Genomic DNA, 19,422 nt, shown 5'->3' on the forward strand with positions numbered 1-19,422 from the left:
TTCAAAATGTCTAAAATAATAAAGATATGAAGGATACAATATCTCATCCTCTAGGAAGGGGAGCAACAGAACAAGTCCTAAAAAGAAAAGGAGGACTTGTGGCACCTTAGAGACTAACCAATTTATTTGAGCATAAGCTTTCGTGAGCTACAGCTCGCTTCATCGGATGCATACTGAGGAAACTGCAGAAGACATCATATACACAGAGACCATGAAACAATACCTCCTCCCACCCCACTCTCCTGCTGGTAATAGCTTATCTAAAGTGATCACTCTCCCCACAATGTGAACGACAATCAAGCTGGGCCATTTCCAGCACAAATCCAGGTCATGGTCTCTGTGTATATGGTGTCTTCTGCAGTTTCCACAGTATGCATCCGATGAAGTGAGCTGTAGCTCACGAAAGCTTATGCTCAAATCAATTGGTTAGTCTCTAAGGTGCCACAAGTCCTCCTTTTCTTTTTGCGAATACAGACTAACACGGCTGTTACTCTGAAACAGAACAAGTCCTGTAAGAGAAAGAAAGGAAAGGAGAGTATTCTATATTAATCACAGTTCCCAGCACTTGAAAGTGAGTCTACTAAATTTTTTCCATCAGCTTGAATTCAAGTGGTGAAGCCTTTTTACCTCAACTAACTATAGGGCTCTCCTACACACCTGTCTTCTGCCCCCTGCAGGAATCCTTATCCTTCAAAATAACATTGAGAATACCATATGAGGTAAATCTCACTGCATTTTCTGTGAACTTTCTCTCCATGTATTGGTTTTCCTCAAGAGAGCAGCATGTGCCTATGCTATCAGACTGTCATGACAGCTATTTTTTTCTTCATCAATTATTTATTATATTTAAAACCTTTAAAGTTCTTTAGTGATTTATTCTCCTTTGCGATTAGAAATAGATAACATCTCATTTTGTTGTAGGGTTATTTTTAGTCGGGTCAGCATTTCTTTCTACAAAGTACAGCATTCACACTACTCAAAGGGAAAATATAAAAGTTAAGCCTATAAAGTTAAAAAAACATTTAACTGCCAGCTATCCAAAAACAGCTATTCTAAGACTTCAGTATGAGACGCTAAGAGTCTTTATAAGAACACACTGTAGAAAAACTAATATGCTTTCTACTCTTGCTAAAAATGGGAAAGAGAGACAGCTGGATGCTTTGGGTGGAGTTTTCAGAAGGGCTCATCTTTGGCCTAATGTTGCTCCATGGCTTCCATAGCACATTTGAAAATCCCATCTTTTATGCATACATTTTGAAGAATCTCCAAGTTGTGGGTAGAAGTGCCAGAACCCCTAACAGTGTGTAAAACTTAAGTACCCAAAGTGAAATCCTGGTCTCTTGAAATCAAATAGTTTTGCCATAGACTTCAATGGCGCCAGGATGTTGCCCTGAGATTTGAGAGAGGTTGGAATATTTCTGGAGAGAGAGAGAGAGAGGGGGAAGACAGAGGGTGTAGGATGAGCAGTGCAGCAGTAGGCATGCTCTGAGAAGCCAAACCAGAAGAGAGAGCTGGAATTGAACTTTTTTTGTCTTATTGTTAATTTAATTATTAGTCAAATTAAAACCCAGGAAAGGGGCAATTTTTTTTACCTCTGCACAGTGTGTGGACACTGTTTAAAGTGCGGGTTGGGAAAAATTAACTGATCATACATACAAGCTTTCCTAGGAGCACCAAGATATGAAGAGTTTAAAATAAATAAAAAGCTTCTATAGTCCTTGACTTCTAAGACATTTTAATCTGCTTTAATTATTACACAAGCTGATCGTGATCATGCAGTCATTACTGGAGATGTCAGTGGGAGTTTTGGCTATAGCTTTAAAGTAGTGTTTTGTTTGTCAAAACAATTGGTTTTTCCTTCCAGAATTTAGCTAATTGGTTTTTCCTTCCAGAATTTAGAGATGATAACTATTAGGTTTTTGTTTCCACAAAATCCTTTTCTCTCATGAAGTATGCCTTAAAATTGTATGGAATAAATATGACCTGTTGTATTGCGTCTTGCTAGTCGAGTTTAAAATGGGGAGTGAACAAAATAATAAGATGTATTATTGGTTGGATTTCAAATAAGTGGGGAGTGGTTGAAAATAACAGCTTATTTTCTGCTGGGTAAGAACACAAACCTTTTTTTTTTCTTTTATGATTGTTTTGTGTAAGAAGAATTTGAATCAATAGTAGGCAGAAAAAGATTCTATTATTACTTTTTAATCTACTACCCTCAATACCAAAACTATTGTTTACGTTACTTTATATTTGTCCCAGACACGTTGCTTTTATTCCACATAAGACCGTTCTCCCTCAAAATTACTCCTCCTACTCCTGCTCTGAACATGATGCCACGGGAAACTCTGAGAAAGCAGCATCGTGCTTTTCTGCCCCTTCAAAAGATTCTTTTACAGTGAAATCGTTATGATGGAACAGCATTTTTTAATTTTGTTGAATAGTATTCGTTGCACTGGAATATACAGCTTCAGTGTCCAATGAAATCAAAAGCTTTGAGTTGCTTCATGCACTTTATTTTCATGAATATTTTCATTAACACCAGGGTAAGTTATCATTACAATAAGTCACATATGTATCATATATAATATACAGAAAACTAGGTAAAATAATTTTATAAAATGGGCATTTCCAAGTTAGGACATGCCAATGTGTGATTGCCTGTGCATCTTTAATTCCCCTTCCTGTGCATCCATTCTGTGCACTGAATAAGGCAGGCGTCTTATGAAAAAAATAGTATGTGATCACCTAATTAGCGTATATCGTCATGTCTACCCACAAGGGTACTCTGCACTGAATAGGAAATTATTCATGTTCTCATTATCTTCCCTAGGGCTCTCATTAATACACTATCTCAGTGCCTGACAAATATGAATGAAATTATCTCTTTATCACCCTTGTGAGATAAGAGAGGCGATGCTGAGGTATTCTCCTTAATTTACAGATAGGGGAGTTAAGACAAGCCTGAGGCCACACATTGGAAGAGTGGCAGAGCCAGGATTAGAATTCATGCCCTTCTTCTTACTTCTGATGCTGTTAATTTCTGAAGACCAAAGTACCTTAATTCTAGCTCCCATTGACATCAGTTGCAGTTGAGTACTGAGAACTTCTGTATCTTTGTATGAGGTATCTCACATTGGGCACCCAGGAAATGAGGAATGCACAGTTCTAGCCACCTGTCAAACTTTTATATGAAGTGGCTTCCTCAGCATCAAATAGAAAGTCTGTGAAAGAGAGAAATCTCTTTGTGGCTGTCACCTGCCTTAATCATAAAACCACCCTTTCTCTTTATTTCCCTGTCTTATTTTCTACTCAACTTCTCATTTCTAGAGCAAATGAGGCAGTGATCCTACAAACAGACTAATTCACTACGTAACCCTTATTACTTCCCAGAGCATCTATCCTGTGCACTGAATGAGTCAGGGATCCCTTGGAAAAAAATAGTATATGACCATATAATTAATCACTACCATAATGCATATTCATAATGGGGGCCAAATAAAGGTTGCATGGGCAGGTTATTATGGTAGGCCCCACAGATGTCCCTATACTTTTACTTTGAAAAGGTAATTTTTATTGAAGCAAGGGAAGGGCATATTCTCCTCCTAAATGATCTGTGTTAGAGGGAAATGAAGGAAAGATGACAGCTCTGTTTTGGAGCTCCATTTACCTAAGTTATTCTGGAGGCAATTTGAGACCGTGGAGCAGTCTAGAAATGGAAGGGTGCAAATGGCTGAAAGCTACCTTGGCTCTCCAGTCCCCATGGCTGAAAGTTTGTGTTGCACCTCCCAGAAATGCAGCACAAAATCTCACCCTACAGGTTTTGGATCACCTGGAACGCTCCCCATCAATCTGATTATTTCCTCAACCCTAACTTTCTGCTGAATAGAAGATTGCAGTCAGTCACTGTTACTGGACAGACCACAACCTTGCTATCTTCTAAGCCAAAATCATTTTTGAAAGCATCATATGTGTTACTTACAAGCAGCTAAAGGGAGTTATAAAAATTGTTTTTTCATTGCTCTTAACTTATGTGTGCATCACTAGGAAGAAACACATGTTTCTGCTCTAGATCCAGTTCTGGAAGTTGCAGCTTTAAACCTGATGAAGTGTTTTATGCACCAAGATAAAAAAAAATATGCATTTGTTGATCAGGAAGTCAGGAATCCTCCTAATTAAGACACTTCTTGAAAAGATAAAATTTTTATCTTGAAACATAAAACACTTCATCAGCTTTAAAGCCACATCTGTGAGGACTGGATCAAGAACAGAAACAGATGTTTTTCTTCTTACTGGCTTGTCTAAGAGTTTAAAACCATTACCAGTTTTTTTTTTTTAAATAGTTGAAAACAGTTAAAACCACTTGCAATATAATAGGGATAACAGTACTATCCCTCTCTTTTTAAATCTGGTCCTCTTGGTAGGATAAACTACATGATTGAACTGGTAACTGGATTATTGGCTCATAAAACAGCACGAGGTTGCTATTATACCTTAATTTTATATCTTTATTAGGGAGTAATGCCGGTCTTATTTGAATCACTGAGTTATCTAATAGCTTCCCCCCACCCCTTACAAATTTGTAGAACTAACCCTAAAGAATATGGTCTCAATGCAATTGGTATAATCATTATTATGACATTATTATATAAATAATAATGTGTTCGTGGTTACTTACGATGATAGTTTTAACTTGGTTCAAAATGTAACATCATTTGAGCTCTTAAAATATTAAGAGTACAGTACAAGATATTTACCTAAGTATTAATTCAGGAATTATTTAATCATAACAGCTCACTTGAATTTTAAGACAACAGACAGATAAGCAACATAGCCCTCCTTATAGTATCATAGTACATTTGTGCGAAATTAGAATAGATGTAAGTGAACCAACAAAAACGTTTTGAAATTGATTAACAGTATCAGGCATATTTGGAGCAATACAACTTATACAAGTGACATCTCTAATTACACATTCCTGTGGTATTATTTCACTTGTAAATCATTCAATAAAGACCAGTTAACGAATCAAATTCTTTCCAAGTTCTACGTGGCACTGGCACGTATTTATTCATTTATTTGCCAGTCGTGTCAGTGTAGATAGAATTCGTTCACGTGTATAGTTTTGGAAGTGTATACACAAACTGCCTGAGTGAAATCCTAACTGCACTTAAATTAACGGCAATAGGGGCAGGATGTGTATATTTAAATTATTTAAAATATCAATAAACGCTCTTTCTTTCAAGAGAAGGTGTGACAGCTGTCTGCATTGACTTCAGTGGGGTTTGGATCCAGCTCTTAAAGATGTGAAAATAAGCTCATTAGGTCTAGGTATTATGGTTCCATAGTTAAGCTTGAGTTGAGTTTTGCACTTAAAGCAGGGATTCAACCACTTTGTTTATGTATGAAGCATTAGTCTTTGAGTACAGAATTCATTTTCTAAGTGTTTACAAGTAATTGATTAATTAGTGTTTGTGGGGTGCAGGATTGGAGGTAGATTTGAGAGGTAGGAAGGGAGGGAAATGTAGAGAGGTGCAATTGGCAGCTGGAATTTGAAGTTTGTGTGCATAGGAGAATGTGGAGGGCAGGAGGGAGAGGGATAAAACCCCAGCTGCTTTTGCAGTGCTCTGATGGTGTAAATGCAGCTTAGCTGGCAGGTATGCTCAAGCTGCTTTGTGCTGCCCCAGAAGGACATAAAGTAGCTGGAGCATACTGGTGAATATTGTCATAGAAGTTTAAAATTTAAAATAAATTACTTAAAATTGCTAATTCCTATCTTCAAATCAGTAGAAATATCACCTTGTAACTTTTTCTTTAGATTTCTTGTTTACTCCTCATGTATACAATTTTTGATTAAACACAACCAAAAGAAAGAAACAAACAAAAAAACAAAGGGCAAAAAGTGCGTTCAAACAGATGATGAAGTGTGTATTTCCCTACTTTAACATGTTTGGATTTCTTTGCAGGTTAACCTGACTCTGAGTTTCCTACATTTATTCTGCTTGGCTTGGGGATAATTCAACATTCCCATAATGTATTTTACCCTAAATTACTGCTGTGTACTCTCAACCTTAACTTCATATTGACATCTTTTTTTTTTTTTAAGTAAAATGGCTGTGGCTCTGTAGTTAGGGTTGCAGTAGTCGTTACAACACTGATCTCTTAAGTCACAAAATCTGCATACTTCAAATTACATCATTTGATGCAGTGATGTGTGTCATTCATCCTACTGGAGAAGGTGTAGAGACAGAAGATAATTAGGGTAATGCCCATCATTTAACATACTGTAGGGAGCTGCCTGCTTTAAATCACTCTGTGTATTTTGTTTAATCCAAAAGGAGTTTAATGGACATTAGAAAGAAGATAACATTCTGATAATTACATGATGATCTTTTTCTGCTAGCTGCGTAATGACTATCATTATCCGATGAAGTGAGCTGTAGCTCATGAAAGCTCATGCTCAAATAAATTGGTTAGTCTCTAAGGTGCCACAAGTACTCCTTTTCTTTTTGCGAATACAGACTAACACGGCTGTTACTCTGAAAAAAGTTCTCTTTAAATGAGTATTATGTGTTTTTGTTCTGTGTTCTATAACAACTTTTGGATGTAAATATTAGAAAGGTAATCTTTTGCTGTCTATTTAAACAGCTGCTTTCATTAAACATTTTTAGCTTTTCTACTGCTTTGTTTTCAGAACTGTTTTTTTTTTTCTGGCAGGATCTGAAGAATTATTACTTAAGTGTGTGTTTCTGTTTGTGTGTTTCAAATAGTTTCTGCTTTCCAAAATGACACTGGGCATGTTGAAACACAGAGAGTAAAATCCAGGCCCAATTGGAGTCCATGGGAGCTTTGCCATTGACTTCAGTGGGGCCAGGATTTCACCCAGAATGTATGTTAATACTGGACGTGCTTTAGAAGTAAGAATTAGATCATGACACTTTTTTCCTTTTTGTTTTTTAAAAATTTAGAAACCCCAATTGTAATTTAAAGGGAAGATACTTCTATTGTGGGTGGAAAGAAAAAGAAAAGCTACCTCCATGGAAGACTCTCAGGATTTAAATGAACAATCAGTAAGTACAAATTCAGTGAAGTTTTATCAAAGAAATTGCCATAGTGTTCTGTATGCCATGTTCAAAAGGATGTCTTCAGAAATTTCTCTTTGAGAATGGATGTGAGAAGTGTATCAGTACTAGTTTCTTTGAACAAAAAGACCCTGGGGACCTTCTGGGAATCTAGGTTCAAATAACTTTTTAGGTCAGAGGTGAAGTGAGTTTTCTGGTCTCACCTTTGTCTATTCTTGCACATTACAAAATCACCACACAGTTCAGCAGGGTTTGGCAGAACTGAAATAGTAAGCGTTGATGGACATAATTGAGGTACACTGGAAGAGCAGTATGTGAAGACCTTGCATAGCATCTGCCTGCATTGTGTCTGGCTCAAATCATTCTGTCAAAATATACTTTCATATTGTATGTACTGTGAATTCACACACACACGGGGCTGTTTCAGTGAGGTTAAGATCTGATAAATGTTAACATTTATTGAAAATTAAGGTGAATATTCCTTGTCTTACTAGTTATGATGGAGGAAGATCTTACATACAGTGGGCCAAATTCTGTAGATATATTGGTATGTTCCTATTGAAACCAGTGTATTGCACTGGTATAAGTGAGAGCAAAATGTACGCTACTATTCACAGGCCAACCATGTGTGTTCATGAAAGAACTGGTAGCTCTAACTCTGCAGTTCATTGCTTTTACTTTGCTAGATCTTTTAGAATATAAGAACATAAACATATTATAAGCATGACAAAATTTTTGTGGGAGAATTTTAAAGCACAAAGCATTTAATTTTGCAACAAAGGGAGCACTGTGTACAAGGTTCCTTACCATAAAGATAAGAACATTTATTCCTTAGGTTGCATATTAATTTCCCTTCCTACCAAAGACCATTCACTTTATTGCTGAATAATTAGCCTGTATATGTAATAGCTATTCTAAATTAAATAACTTGGGGCTCCATCATGACTCAAAACCCTTCACATGAACCATACAGAGGGAGGGCCCCCTGCTCCCCACAGAGGGTGATCCATAGTCTGGAGACCTATTTAAGGGGCGGCGGGAGATAGAGCTATTGGTCAACTGGGAGAAGTGAGCAGGTGAAGGGGGGAAGTTGTGCATCATCTTCCCTTGGTCCTGCAGAAATCATCCCAAAAGATAATACAGTGGATCCGCTCCATAGTGCTGGAGAGAGCTGTGGCCAGGATAGTGCATGGTAGTGTGGCTAGAATGGAGCTTAACTGCTAAGTACCAGGAATAAGAGCTGCAAGGTAGCTGGACTGCTGCAGAGATGCAGAATCATTATATGGAAGGCTTTGGTTCATTCTGATCTTCCTGGGACTCCAAGCATCTGAGGGGATCTGCGGGGATCTGCAGGGTTTGGGGACTGGTTCCATGTCCTGTTTTGCAGGGTATACAGAGAATCCCGCCACATCCTCCTTTGACAGAAAAATTGGGAAAAACCTTGGAGATTTCTTGTCCTTTTTTTCTAAGGAGTAATCGGGTGGCACAATGTTTTTATGTCTGATACATTCAGATACACCATCTGCATAATAGACTAGTTGTAACATTTTATTGTAACAAAGACTTTTGTAGGTAATAGGAGTACATAGAAGAATTTGAGAACAATACCTTCAGTTTTTCATTCTTAAAATTTCAGTCAGAACAGAAGGGTTTCTTCATTTTTGCATAGTGGGGAAAAATAATTCACTCCTCAACTGACAACCTTAAGTATGAGATTTTTATGCTGAAACGTGTTTTCATGGATGATTTAAAAATCCTTTAAAATAATTGTTGAATCATAGTGGTGGCACTGCTTGGTACAGCTGTATTTATCTAACACAAGTGTTCCCCAACTTCATTGTGCTGCAACCCCCTTCTTACAACAAAAATTACTATAAGAGCCCAGGAGAGGGGACGGAAGCCTGAGCCCGGATGAGCCCTGCCACCCAGGGCTGAAGCCGAAGCCTGAGCCCTGCCGCCTAGGGCTGAAGTCCTTGGGCTTTGGCTCTGGGAAGTGGGACTCAGTCTTCAGCTTCACCCCCGGGCCTCAGCAAGTCTAACACCAGCCCTGGCAACCCCAGTAAAATGGGTTTGTGACCCACTTTGGGATCCTGACCCACAGTTTGAGAACCGCTGATCTAACATATTCCCAACCAGAACTCTGGAGCATGTAAGAATTAAATGGCATCCTTATTAAATAAATAAAGTTATATAAAGGTCATAAAAGACTTTAAGTAAAGATTCTTGTCTTTTCATATCTGAGGTAACTACTCTGTGCAATTACCTAACAGAAATATTAACAGAAAATAGATCTGTAAATTTAAACTTAGTACAAAAAGATGTATACTTCATGATGGGTAAACTGTTTTTGCAACATTGGATGTTTGATAAGTGCATATTTAACAGCCTCTTTTATATTAAGGGTAGTCTAATTTCCATAATATTCTTCATAGTTAAAACGTAGCTTTCAACTATTATATGAAAAACATCTAACAAATTACAAGGTGAGGTGAAAGTTGAGTTGTGATAATTATTGTATATGGAGGCAGCACTTGCTGTCATTACACTGTTGTTAATGGTATAATGCTTAATGGCACAGAGGATCATACATTCAAGGCAGGATTTATGCTTTTTAGCCCTGCTGACATTATATGTGGTGGTGTTAGTCTTTACACACCAATAGGCCCCAGCAGATTTCTGGGAGCCATCATGCTAAGGCAGTACTCCAACATAGTAAGAAATAGTCCCTACCCTGAAGAGCTTGCAGTCTAAATCAGGGGTTCTTCAACTGGGGTTTGTGACCTCTCAGGGGGTTGCAAGGTGGTTATGAGGGGAATTGTGAGCTTTCAGCCTCCACCCCCAAACCCTGCTTCACCTCCAACATTTATAATAGTGTTAAATGTGCTTTGAATTTGTAGGAGGGGTCACACTCAGAGGCTTGCAGTGTGAAAGGGATCACCAATACAAAAGTTTGAGAACCACTGGATAAACAAGACAGACAGGGTGGGAGAAAGAAAATACTGTTTCCTCTGGTGCCTAACAAAGTAGTGTCACATTATTCCCCTATGCTGCCAGTGCAATTGTTATGTGCTGGACAGTGGTCCATTTTAGTCCAGGACAGCACTATATTGGTATTGGGTGGGAATGCATTCTTTTGTAACTGTTTTATTGACAGATGACGACGATGATGATGATAGATTCCTTTACTTTTAGAAGTTTCCGGAACTGACAGGTTGTTTGTTCAGAGTGACGGGAGGGCAAAACAAATAAATTTTAAACCTGTGAACCACTGCATCTAAATTAACCCTATTTTTATTATGCAACAGTCTCAGCAGGAATTCAAAGTGATCACCTTTAGTCCTAAATTGCTTAGTAGTGTATTTTTGAAATGATTGTCCCATCCTCCTGATCCAACCTGTGGAAACTGAAAACAACAAAACAAGGTAAAGGGGAAAAACAAAGCTATATAAATGTATTTATGCATGAAATAATTCTTCCAGGTGGTGTCAGCTGCAACAAGGCCACGTTCAATATCTACGGGTTTCTCTTAACATTACAAAACAGAACTGGCTCGAGCCCCCATCCAGTAATCTGGGAAAACTGAACACCACCCCGAGGCACCTTGAAGGGTATATCTACAAAGAAAGACATACTGCTGGTCACTCAGCAAAGAAAAACCGGCAGCTGGCCCATGCCAGCCAACTCCAGCTGACAGGGCTCGGGCTGTGGGGCTGTTTCATTGCTGTGTAGACTTCCAGGCTTAGGCAAGAGCCTGAGCTCTGGGACCATCCCACGTTGCAGGGTCTAGAGCCCAGGCTGCAACCAATACCTAAACATCTACACCTCAATTAAACAGCCCCTTGGCCTGAGTCAGCTGGCACAGGCCAGCTGTAGTTTTTAACTGCAGTGTAAACATACCCTAAGATTTCAGTCTAGCAGGTAGAAACTCCTGTCCTCATCCTCTCTAATTTCTATTTGGCTTTGGCATCACCACTCCCTGAATTAGGGCATGCTAAGTATAGTTCTGCTGCCCTTTACTCATGCAATGAGGATAACAACATTTTATTATCCCTGCATTCAATAGTATAGTGAATTGTTATCTAAAACAGCCAAAATTGATCACTTTGCCAAGCAAGTCTGTCTCCTGGTCACTCAGGCACAGTAGTTGTGTCTATGCAAATATGGTTTGCTGCTGAGGTCTTTTCCCCCAGTTCATCACTTATGCAATGGACAACGCTAAGCTTTCCAAGCCTGTCATAAGTATCAGCAGATTTTTATATCTACAATGTGCCGTTGACTCTTTAGGGAGTAGAGACACAATGTGGGTAAGGTAATATCTGTTATTGGACCAACTTCTGTTGGTGAAGGAGACAAGTGTTTTGATCTACACAGAGCTTTCCAGCTTCTTTGGGGAGTAGATTGTGTGTGTGTGTATGTGTGTGTGTGTAGTGGTCCCATCCTAAGGTTTTAGGAAGTCACTGAAGAAGCTTGTGAGGTATTTTGGGCTGCATTGTCATCCATAGGGTGATTATACTCATTTTGACTTTTTTCATCAAACCCAAAATTCTGTAATCTCAATAATGTCTGACTGTGGATCTGAATGAGAGTGAACTGGTCATAATTCAACCCAAATAAGGCAGGTGGATGGTGGTTGGAGGGGAAACTGAGCAATGGGTATGTGATGCTGGTTGGTTGTGATGAGTTGTTTGGGTTAAACCTCATCTAAACTGTTGTGACCCCATTTCCCCTCCCCCTCCGCCAGCACAATAATTTAAGACAGCCAGGAGAGACAGCTAAGCAGCCCCAGATATTTGGACTTTAAGATAAAAGGGGTATGTATGTAAGGCCACCCAGATATTTGGACTTTATGAGTGGAGAGCTCCACAGTGCATTGTCCCACACAAACAAACATAAGTTGGTTGAACATTTCATGACTATTAGCTGGGCTTTCTCATTGGAGAGCCCCCTTTTAAAATTCACTCCCCTGAGCAGTCCATTAGATCTGTTTCCAGCAACCTGAGAACAAGACACATGTATTTTCTTTAGCCCTTACATAACTGTTTTTGTGTGTTGTTTTTCTGTCATTCTGTCTATCTGTCATAGTAATAGACAGTATGAATCAGTAAAATGCAATAGTGTGACTTCCTGGTTCTGTGGCGCAAAAAAAAATATTAAAGTCTGCAGATAGCTGGTCTTCATGAAGTGAGACAGCCTACATTTGTAGCCTTAATTCTGATAGCCTTTTTTGGGATTGTGAGATCACTAACATTGGGGTTTTTTGTGGTTCACTTTCTCTTTTTTTCTTTTTTTGACCATACCATTAAGAAAATAATGCCCCAGTGATTTGCATCCTTAAAAAAAATCTTTTAAGAATCACGTTGAACTGAAATAATCCCAAAGGAATGCATATGGTTGAAGAATTGAGTCTGTCATTCCAGATAATGTGTCGGTCAAGTCTCCAGTATTTCCACTTCAATTTTAAAACTGTAAAGATCCTCCCACCTTTTGTCCCCATACTAGATTCTGCTATTCTTGGTACACTGTAATCTTGGCTCCAGGTACCAATTCCCTTCAAAGAAATGTTATTTCTCTTCAGATCATGCCAAACTACGATTGAGGTCTGTTCAGCAATGGTGATTTAGTAAAGTACTTAGGGACATGCTTAGGTCTGTCACTATTCAGGAAAGCACTTAAATATATGTTTAAGTCCTGTTGTCTTGAAGTAGTTTTTCTCTGCGGCCATGAAGGTTGAAATGGAAGCTGAAATTCTTGTATAATCACCTCATCTAGGAGTTGGGGCTTTCAGAAAAATACCAAATGCTGCAAGATTTGTGATAAATTCGCAGCAGTTGGTGATGCTGAGTTAGAGAGAATCAGAGAGGTGCTCCCTGTCGTCCATGCAAGGGAGACCAGCACTGCTGGATGAAGTCTTTGGTTGAACTGAAAAACGTTGCTGTGTTTTAGAGACAATGGTAGTATGTTTACAGAGAAAAATTCTTCACAGGCTTGAAGCCTTCTAGCGCAGATAACAATAGCAGTGAAGACTGCGCAGTGGGAGCTTTACAGTGGGCCAGAGAGCCAAATACATACTTGGGGTCTGGCATGTACTACCTGCACTGAATCCTGCTTTGTAGGGTCGTCACTGCTCTTGTTACCCCCACTCGCTGCACTGCAGCAAGTGTAGCCTGACCAGCCTATGCACAGCTTTTGGTGTGTAGACCTACCCAACAACTTATTCTTTCAGATACTTCTGCTGCTACAGTATGAAAAGAAAGCAACGGAGAAAGGGTAACATAGGACCATTTGAAAAGTAAGGGAGGAATCCTCGATAAGAGAATTTGAGTAGCTGAGAATTGAAGAGTTTTGCAAAATAGTTTGTTCATGTTAGGAGATGGAACATTTTTAAAGCCAGAGCAATTAAATTAGAAATAAGGAACAAATGTTTAACACTGAGGGTGATTAACCATTGGAACAAATTATCAAGGAAAGTGGTGGATTGTCCAGTCTCCATTTCTTGGGTCTTTAAGTCAAAACTGGATGCCTTTCTAGAAGATATGCTGTAGCCACATGCAAGTTATTGGGCTCAATGCAGAGGTAACTGGGGAAATGTTGTGGCCTGTGTGATACTGGAAGTCAGGTACCTTCTGGCCTTAAAAATCTATGGATCTATCTTCATATAATTCTGCTGAACATTGAGGTAGGGGCTGAAGATGGCCACTGGACTTGTGTACACAGCTAAAAGTCTTAAATCTTAATAAATAAATGCATGTCTTACAAATAGCTAAACAAGGATCTAGCAAACCCATTATTGTATATATTCACTCTGTATTACTAAGCATGCATATCAGAGAGAGTTCACGTTATTTCTATCTTTATCAGGGATAACAGTATGAAGCAGGAAAATGCAAGTTATATACTGTGCCTGGTTTTGTGCACCTTATCACTATCGAGATGTAAACATTCTTTGGCATGCCCAAGGAAAAGCAAGTCTTATTTTTATTTATTGATCTAGTAGCATAGGTGTTCGTGGTGTTTTACAAGCAGATTAAAAGGCCAGGAGCCAAATACTTTGATTTTATATCGCATACAGTAACCCATTGGAACTCACTGGTGATGAATGGGGTTTAACAAAGGACAGAATTTGGCTCAGGATCCATGTCCCCCTGAACTTTATAGTCTATTAACCCTGTCCTGCAGAGAGCTGCACTGTCTTCTATACTGAGGCCCCTGTTCTAAATTTAGATCCATCAAATTATGTCAAGACTATGGTGGCTAGTAGAGAGGGGATGAATAATTTTGCCCTTAGAATTTATCAGTGCTCTGTGCCTTATGTACTCATTTACACGACTGCAATGTGACTGTAAAATACTGCCATTCTGATTTGGTAGTCTTTTACACCCCCTTTGCTCATTCTAAAGGACTGGGCCATCAATTTCTACCTTTTAGAAAAAGCTGCTAAACTGATCCACATATGGAAGTTCTCAGCTGCTATAGGACAATAGGCAGAAGAACTCAAAAGGGTACCAGTTAAATTAAAATAACTGATTCTTAGTTTTGTTAATAACAATACGTTATAAACTTAAAACTACAATCTGTTTTGAAATGGAACGTTTTCCAATTTTGCAACTTTTTTGGTGAATTGTTGCAAATGACTCACCGTTTGTGTATACATCCTGATATTTGGAAACTCCTCATACCAATGGGATGATAGCATGGTCACACACTGCTCCTGAAATCAATGTACACTCTTTCATTCAGTCTTAGAAGGAATAGAATTTGATCGAGATGAACAGCTGTTGTGTTTGCTGAGATGTCTGTATGATAGCTTGTAATATATACTCTTTATTGTGTCATGTCACTAATGTATTTATTTTTCCTATTATTTATGCTTTAAACTATGTACCCATGGTACATTTCAAATCTTTATGCACTGCCTGAGAAGTTGCCTTCTCCTTGGTGCCATGGTGAGGGGGCTAGTGCTGTAGCCAAGACCTTCTATTTGTACTATCTTGGAGCACAGTATGGAGAGAGTGCAGTATCTGTACAGCTTGTTGCCTGGTGGGAGAAAAGGCTCTCTTCACCCTTTGCTCCAATCCCATGTGGCAGAGGGTCTAGCAATATGTAAACTCTCTCTCTCTCTCTCTCTCTCTCTCTCTCTCTCTCTATATATATATATATATATATATATATATATATATATATATATAGACTCTCAGGGAACCAGGACGTGGACTGTCTAGCTTAGTGATCAGTGTGGGGGTCAGGCTTAGTGATTAGAGTGGATGTCAGAAACCAGGAGCTGGGGTCAGAGATGGTGGCTGTAGTCAGAACCCACAGCCAAGGATCAAGCCAGGGGTCAGGAACTGGGTTCCAGAGTCAAGGGTCAAGCTGCAGACAGTAGTCAGAAGCCAGAGCCAAGGGTCAAGTTGGAATTACTTGGAGCAAGAAGATTAACAGGCAAGATGGGGGTCTCAGGCAGAGACAGGGCAGAGACAAGGCTGGGTGCAAGGCGAGGCATCAGGAACAGGGCGACAAAGGAGTAGTCACAGTGGTGGGCATGAGCATTGAGTAGCCAGTGAGATGCTGCTGCCTAAGGAGACAGTCTTCTGGTTCCACCAGCCAATCAGGGAGTCTGCGTGGGTTGCCTCGGACTAGCTCTGATTTCTGCCAGTATACTCCCCCTCACACACACACACCTTGAGGATGCTGTCTAGGAATCTTGGGGCCTGTTTTTTGGGGGTATGTGTGGTGGAAGGCATGCAGGGATGGATGTGGTGTTCTTTGTGCTTACACATGTCCATTCCAGTGTAGGTGTGTATGTACCCCAAGCACAGTTGCCAGAAATGTTTCCCTCAGTGGTACCTGTCAGGTCAGCTCTGGGGCCTTCTGGGGTCGTGTGCTCATAGCACTGGTATAAAGGACCCGGCTGACCCTGCGCCCTCTCAGTTCTTTCTTACCGCCCCGATGGTCACTGGAACTGTTCTGCCCTGCTGTTGAAAGTTTCTCAGTGGACTGCCAGACATTCAAGGGCCCTAATCCCTTGGATCCCTGGATCCAAGGAAATGATAGGCTGCCCTTGATTTGAGAGATGCTACTTTTCTATATTGATCTTCCGAGGCCACAGAAGGTTCGTCACGAGCCACGTGCACTACCAATTCACAGTTCTCCTATTCGGCCTGCAGTTTCCCCACGATTGTTTGTTTACAAAGTGTCTGGCAGAAGTAGCAGCCTACCTGAGGAGACAAGGGGTGCAAGTCTACCCATATCTGGATGACTGACTGGTCAAAGGTCAGTCCAGGGCCCAGGTGAAGTCCAGCATCCACTTTAACGCATCAACATTAAAGGCCCTAGGCCTGATAATAAATGTTCAGAAATTCACCCTCACTCTGGTCCAGAGGATAGAGTTTATTGGAGTGGTGTTGAACTCTACCCAAGCTGGAGCCTTCCTCTCAGAAGGCCAATTTCAAACTATTATGTCCCTGATTGTACAGCTCAAGGACCACCAGATTACAATAGCCCAGCATGGTTTAGGGCTTTTGGGCCACATCAATGCATGTATGTACGCAGTGCAGCATGCAAGACTACACTTCAGGCCCCTCCAGGCATGGCTTGCCTCGGTGTACTTGCCAAAGCACCATCATCTGGACTTGCTTATCACAGTACCTCTCCCAGTTCTTGCCTGCCTTGACTGGATCTGCTGGCGGTTTGCGCAAATGCTCTGTTTTCATGGCCCCAACCATTGGTATCCCTGGTCTCTGGTGTGTCAGCACAAGTTTGGGGGGCACTCCTGGGGCCCCTCAGGACTCAAGGTCTTTTGTCTTAGACTGCTCAATCTGTCAGGTAACCACGCTATCGGTGGTGTAGCCTAGTATTTGGCGTGGGCATCAGGCCTACTGTTTGAAGCAGGCATGAGGCCTAGTGGTTGGAGCAGGTGTCAGAAACTGAGTGTCAGAAACCAGGAACTAGGGTCAGAGCTGGAGGCAGTAGTCTGAAGCCAAAGTCACGGGTTAGGCTGGAGGTAAGGAACTGGGTACCAGGGCCAAGAGTCAAGCTGGAATCCGAGAGAGTGAGTGGGGTAACAAGCAAGTTGGGGTCTCAGGCACGGTCAGGGCAAACAAGGATGGGTGCAAGGCAGGGTCAGCAGGAACAAGGTAACATAGGAGCAAGCACAGTGGTAGCATGAGCACTGAGCAGTCAGCAAGCTGCTGCTGGGCCCTCTAGCCAATTGGGTGATGTAGCCAATGACACAGCCAGCTGCAGGCTAACTGCGCTAGTAGGCAGGCCTTTATTCCTGACATAGAAGGAGGGAACTTGTTGTTCTCTGGCAGTGGAACAGATATTGACACCTCTTCATCTGTAATTCCAGATAAAAGGGAAAAAAAGAAAACAGGGGGAAAGAAATAATTCTTTTTGCTTTTAATCTTTAAGCATTCTTTTGGCCTTAAAATAATTCTATGCCTCTATTTTTTTTGTGGGTAGCTATTTATCCAGTAAAAGAAAAGTCACTGCCACAGAAACTTGTTTCTGTATATTCTTGCTAATCAGCTATCCGGGGGTGGGGGTGGGGGTGGGGGGGGGAAGCTAGTTTTAATTATTGTGCTTGTAATGGGTTTTATGGACAGTATTTTAAAACTCCTGTAAGTGACACAGAGAAGTTTTCACCTTATTTTCAGTCTTCCAAATAATTATTTTTCCTCTTAAATTATGTTAATTCTTTCACAGATTAAGTATAAATATCCTTCTTTTAAAAGAAAAAATTCTTACATAGTTTTTAAATGAGAAAAAAATTCTAAGCTTTAACTTAATAAAGCTCCTGACTACTTGCTTTTTTAAAAAAAATTGTAAGTTTGTATTGGGAGGTGTGCATGCTAATAATAAAATTAATAATAATAATAAAATATAAAATGTGTAGTAGTTATATATTACTTGTGTCCTGGGGCAACAAATAATCAAAGGCTTGTAACTCCTACAAAGGTGTCAAACTTTTTATTTTGTTTTCTTTTAGTAATTATTTAGTGTTCAATCAGCATTAACAGAAGAAAAATAATTTGGCTGTTAACTTGTTAGTTTAGGATTTCAAAGAGCCTTATTAGAAGCTGATGTAATTTCATCCTCTGGGCCTTTATGTAACAGAGTGCATATTTAGATTACTTAATTTTAACCTAGAATTGAACAATAGGTTGAAGTCCATAAAATGGGAGGCTCTAGCAGATGTGTACAGCTATAAAATTGGATAAAAGTCTTTCATTTTTGTGAGGCGAGGACAGCATTAGAATTGTGCATTGTGTAAGTTATTTGTTTTCCATCATACTGTATAGCATATAGTGCATGCCACTCATATTTGTACAGTAGTTATGGCTGGACAATCCCTGGCAGCTCTTGAACCAATGTTATTTTCATGTTTTTTATGAGTGAAGATATTGCATGTGTTCATGTTGCCATCAGTTTTCGGTTACAATTTGCATGTTCTTGCTAATGCCCTGACCCTTCAATTTACAACAGACATACAGTGTTGCGTGCACACAGAGCCATACAGATAATGGGGGCCCCATGTAAGTGTGGCAGTCTTATCGGACATTGTAGATTGCAAGATTGGTGCCTTGAATGAAGCAGATTTCAATAAAATTAGATTTTTAGTGTTTTTTCTTAATTTAAATAAATCATACTCTGCAAAACTACCTTGTATTTAACCATAGCAACAGTGTAGTTGGTAGTGACAATATTGTTGTTCATAGCTACTTACTATTTTTATAGTATTTTGTCATGTGGACAAATTTCTGTCATGCAAAACTATTTCACTTAGTAGTAGTATTATGTCACTTTGTAAAAGGAATGAAGTTTCATTTAATTAAATGTCAACAATACCTTTGAAAGAACATTCTGAAGAAATGATTAATGTAGAAACAAAAAATAATGAATCTACAGGTGGTCGTTTTCTTTTAAAATTTAAAAAGATGTACCAAAGCGAAGTATTGTTGCTTGAAAGGCATTTGCAGAAATATAAATGATACTTAGCACTTGCACAAAGCTTTTCAATGGAAGATCTCAAAGCACTCTCCAAAGCTGGGTAAACATTTTGTTACCCTTTTACAGGTGAAGTAACTGAGGTACAAACAGATGATAAAAGGCCCGCCTAAGGTAACAAAATGAGTTAGTAGCGGGAATAAAACCACATCTCCCCACTCCAGTTCAATGTCCAGTCCACTGAGCTACAAATATCTCCCAGATAGCAACATTGAATGGATTTTCCTAATAAGTAAAATTTCCACATTCCACTAAGACTGAAACTGAATTTAAGTTATTGTTTCTCTTCCCTGGTACTACCTTTTCTTGTGGTATGGTAATCTTGGCACATGAATCGTAC

At 39.6% G+C, this 19,422-nt stretch overlaps 1 protein-coding gene across 7 annotated transcripts in view; it reads left to right on the forward strand.

Moving 5' to 3' along the window:
* EYA4 (EYA transcriptional coactivator and phosphatase 4) overlaps window positions 1–19,422 on the forward strand; it is a 228,012-nt gene that overhangs the window by 12,379 nt on the left and 196,211 nt on the right. For all 7 annotated transcript variants that reach the window (XM_048844512.2, XM_048844511.2, XM_048844513.2 and 4 more), the window contains exon 2: window positions 6,966–7,067. In XM_048844512.2, coding sequence (XP_048700469.1) covers window positions 7,035–7,067 — 33 coding nt within the window. In that variant the 5' untranslated portion in view covers window positions 6,966–7,034. The remainder of the gene's footprint in view (window positions 1–6,965; window positions 7,068–19,422) is intronic.

This window comes from Caretta caretta, chromosome 3 (genome assembly GCF_965140235.1).
Source record: "Caretta caretta isolate rCarCar2 chromosome 3, rCarCar1.hap1, whole genome shotgun sequence".
In the NCBI taxonomy this organism is placed as follows: Eukaryota; Metazoa; Chordata; order Testudines; family Cheloniidae; genus Caretta; species Caretta caretta.